Raw genomic sequence first — 2,912 nt, forward strand, 5'->3', positions numbered from 1 at the left:
TGATTAATATTTACTTTAATAATTTACTAATTTTCATATTTTAGAGATCTAAACTTGAGGTTAAGAGACACCATCCTCGCTCTTTGTTCAAATAAAGGGAAACCCAACTAACTGTGCATGCATGCAAATATATATAGGTTTACAAGTATGAATAATTATATTACGTTGTATATTAACAAGAATATTTTGTGTATTCATTTTAGTTGTAATTGGTACATTTAATATCTACTTATTGTTAAATAAAAAAAAAATCCTATATATAAAGCACAGCCCTCTTGCACTCAACTGAAACCAAACTCAACAATATATAATAATGGCCATAACCAAAACCCTCTCCATCTTCCTCGTCCTCGCCACCACATACCTCGCTGCCGCCAGGGCAGCACAGTTTGACATAATCAACAAATGCTCCTACACCGTCTGGGCCGCCGCGGTGCCCACCGGAGACGGCCGGCAGCTTAACTCTGGCGAAACATGGACCATTCAGGTTGCCGCCGGCACGACCGGAGCACGCATTTGGGCCCGAACAGGGTGCAGCTTCGACGGTTCAGGAAACGGACACTGCAACACCGGCGACTGCGGCGGTCGGCTCCAGTGCAGCGCATACGGCCAACCACCAAACACGCTGGCAGAATTCGCCCTAAACCAATACAAAAACCTGGACTTCTACGACATATCCTTGGTGGACGGTTTCAACGTTCCGATGCAGTTCAGCCCCAGCTCAAACGGGTGCACGCGCTCCATTAGCTGCACTGTCGACATCATCGGACAGTGCCCTAGCCAGCTGAAGACTAATGGCGGCTGCAACAACCCTTGCACTGTTTTCAAGACGGATGAGTATTGTTGCAATTCTGGTAGCTGTAGCGCCACTGATTATTCAAAATATTTTAAGACTAGGTGCCCTGACGCATACAGTTACCCTAAGGATGACCAGACAAGCACGTTTACTTGCCCCGGAGGAACCAACTACAAGGTTGTCTTTTGCCCTTGAACCTCCCCTACACCGCCGCTAATTAATTATGTTAATTAGCACCTCCAAATAAAGGGCCCACTTTGTACGTCTTGGGCGTATATAAATCTCTGTCATTAATATAGCATGGGATTAAGTGGGTAAAGGTGGCTAAAGTTTGACTAACTAATATTATAATGACATGTGGTAAAGAGAATCTTTTCATTGAGCGGATCAAATTAAAGCTGAGCTTAGTAAGTGAGAGTAGGTTACTGCAAGGATATTTGGGATTTTCTGTTACATGGGCCTAGTATGGATGGATCAAAACATGAAATGAAAAATTTTGGTTGGGTGTTTAAAAAAAAAAGAATATGGTATTTGAAAATGGAATCTCATTTAATAGATACTACTGTATTATAATATAAAATTTCATTCATTATTTTTAAAAAGGATAAATATTTTCTCTTCCAGAAAGAATTATTCGTGTGAAATCTGTAAAAATGCAAACATATTTTTTCATAAATCTTTGTTCAGGAATAAATTTGTTTAAGTCACTTATGATTTATGTTAATTTTTTTAAAGAGTAATTTGCTCTCTTAATTTATTATAAGATTGAAGAATCTGTTAAAATATAAAATTTAACGGTATTAAATTATTTCATTAAGGATTAATTTGAAATAGATTAAAATCACCTTGTACTATTAATTGAATTCAATTTCAACAAAATTAAGGGTTTATTTGAGTGAATTTTTAAAATAATTATTTTTTAAAGATCTTTTAAAATAATCTGATATTTGAATATTTTATGTAAAAATAATTTTTTATTTATCAATTATGTTTAAATACAAGAATATAAAGTATTTATTTATGTATTTATTATGTTAAAAGTATTTTTTTAAGTAAAAAATATTTTTTTAAAAAAAATTTTTTTTTACCAAAGATAAAGATACTCGAACTCACGACTTAGTGAATATGGATACATTTATGTCTTTTGAGTTATAACTTCTTGGCTATATATATATATATATATATATATATATATATCAATCATAATGATGAGTAACGCTTAGAGATTCAATCGAAAATTTATTCAGGTGGCTGTATTGACATAATAGATATGTAATCAGGGGCGTGTGAATCATTAAAACAAGTTTAAAATATGCCAATTTTACTAACAATTTATATTTCTATTAATTTATAAAAATACAATAAAAAACAACAAAAACTATAACTCATTGTTCGTAGTTTTATTTCATCAGTGTTAGGAATTCTTCACTAAATGATTCCATCATATATTTTATTTTATGATGGACAATTTACTATTATGAAAATATAAAATTATAAATAAAAAATTATTTAAATACATTCATAATGATGATTAATTAATTATATATTTATTTAATAAAAAAGAAAATATTCTTTGTAAGCTATATAATTACATTTACAAATATAATTTAATACCGAAAACAATGACATACATTTCTAATTAATTTCTAAGATAAATAACATTTCTTTTTTTTTCTACAATGTCCTATTCATCTTAGTTTATATTGCATTTTTAAAAGATATATTTATTTATTTTTTAATATTTTTAGATATCTAACTATTTTTCTATTTCATGTTTGGTCCGTCCAGATTAAGGCCCATATAACAAAAACATATTTTTGGCTGGAAAAATTTCTAAATATCCTTGTAAATAATTTACTTATTAGTTATGTACTTGAGCTGCAACATTACAAATGAAATAATTTTTCTTTCACATGTCATTACGAAATTGGTCGGTCAAATTTAGCCATCTTTAACTACAGAATTTCATGCCATCACAGAAGTCACCATATAATAATCAACACATGGAGTGTTCTTAATAAATTATTCATGGTGACAATAAAAGATTAAGACTCAGGCTGTGTATACATTTTCATTGTCATTACAGTTAGTATTATTGACATCTTGTCTTACAGGC

The 2,912-nt window shown here is 31.1% G+C and overlaps 1 protein-coding gene across 1 annotated transcript; it reads left to right on the forward strand.

Annotated features, from left to right (window-relative positions):
* The first annotated feature begins 271 nt into the window (after positions 1–271).
* LOC112767055 (protein P21-like) lies at positions 272–1,097 on the forward strand. Its single transcript, XM_025812940.3, has one exon. The coding sequence runs from the start codon at positions 314–316 to the stop codon at positions 989–991; it is 678 nt and encodes a 225-aa protein (XP_025668725.1). The 5' UTR covers positions 272–313; the 3' UTR covers positions 992–1,097.
* The last annotated feature ends 1,815 nt before the right edge of the window (positions 1,098–2,912 follow it).

This window comes from Arachis hypogaea, chromosome 17 (assembly GCF_003086295.3).
Source record: "Arachis hypogaea cultivar Tifrunner chromosome 17, arahy.Tifrunner.gnm2.J5K5, whole genome shotgun sequence".
Lineage (NCBI taxonomy): Eukaryota > Viridiplantae > Streptophyta > Magnoliopsida > Fabales > Fabaceae > Arachis > Arachis hypogaea.

Bases quoted from the DNA above. Each gene is read 5' to 3' on its own strand.
- LOC112767055 (XM_025812940.3), top strand. From the start codon at position 314: ATGGCCATAACCAAAACCCTCTCCATCTTCCTCGTCCTCGCCACCACA.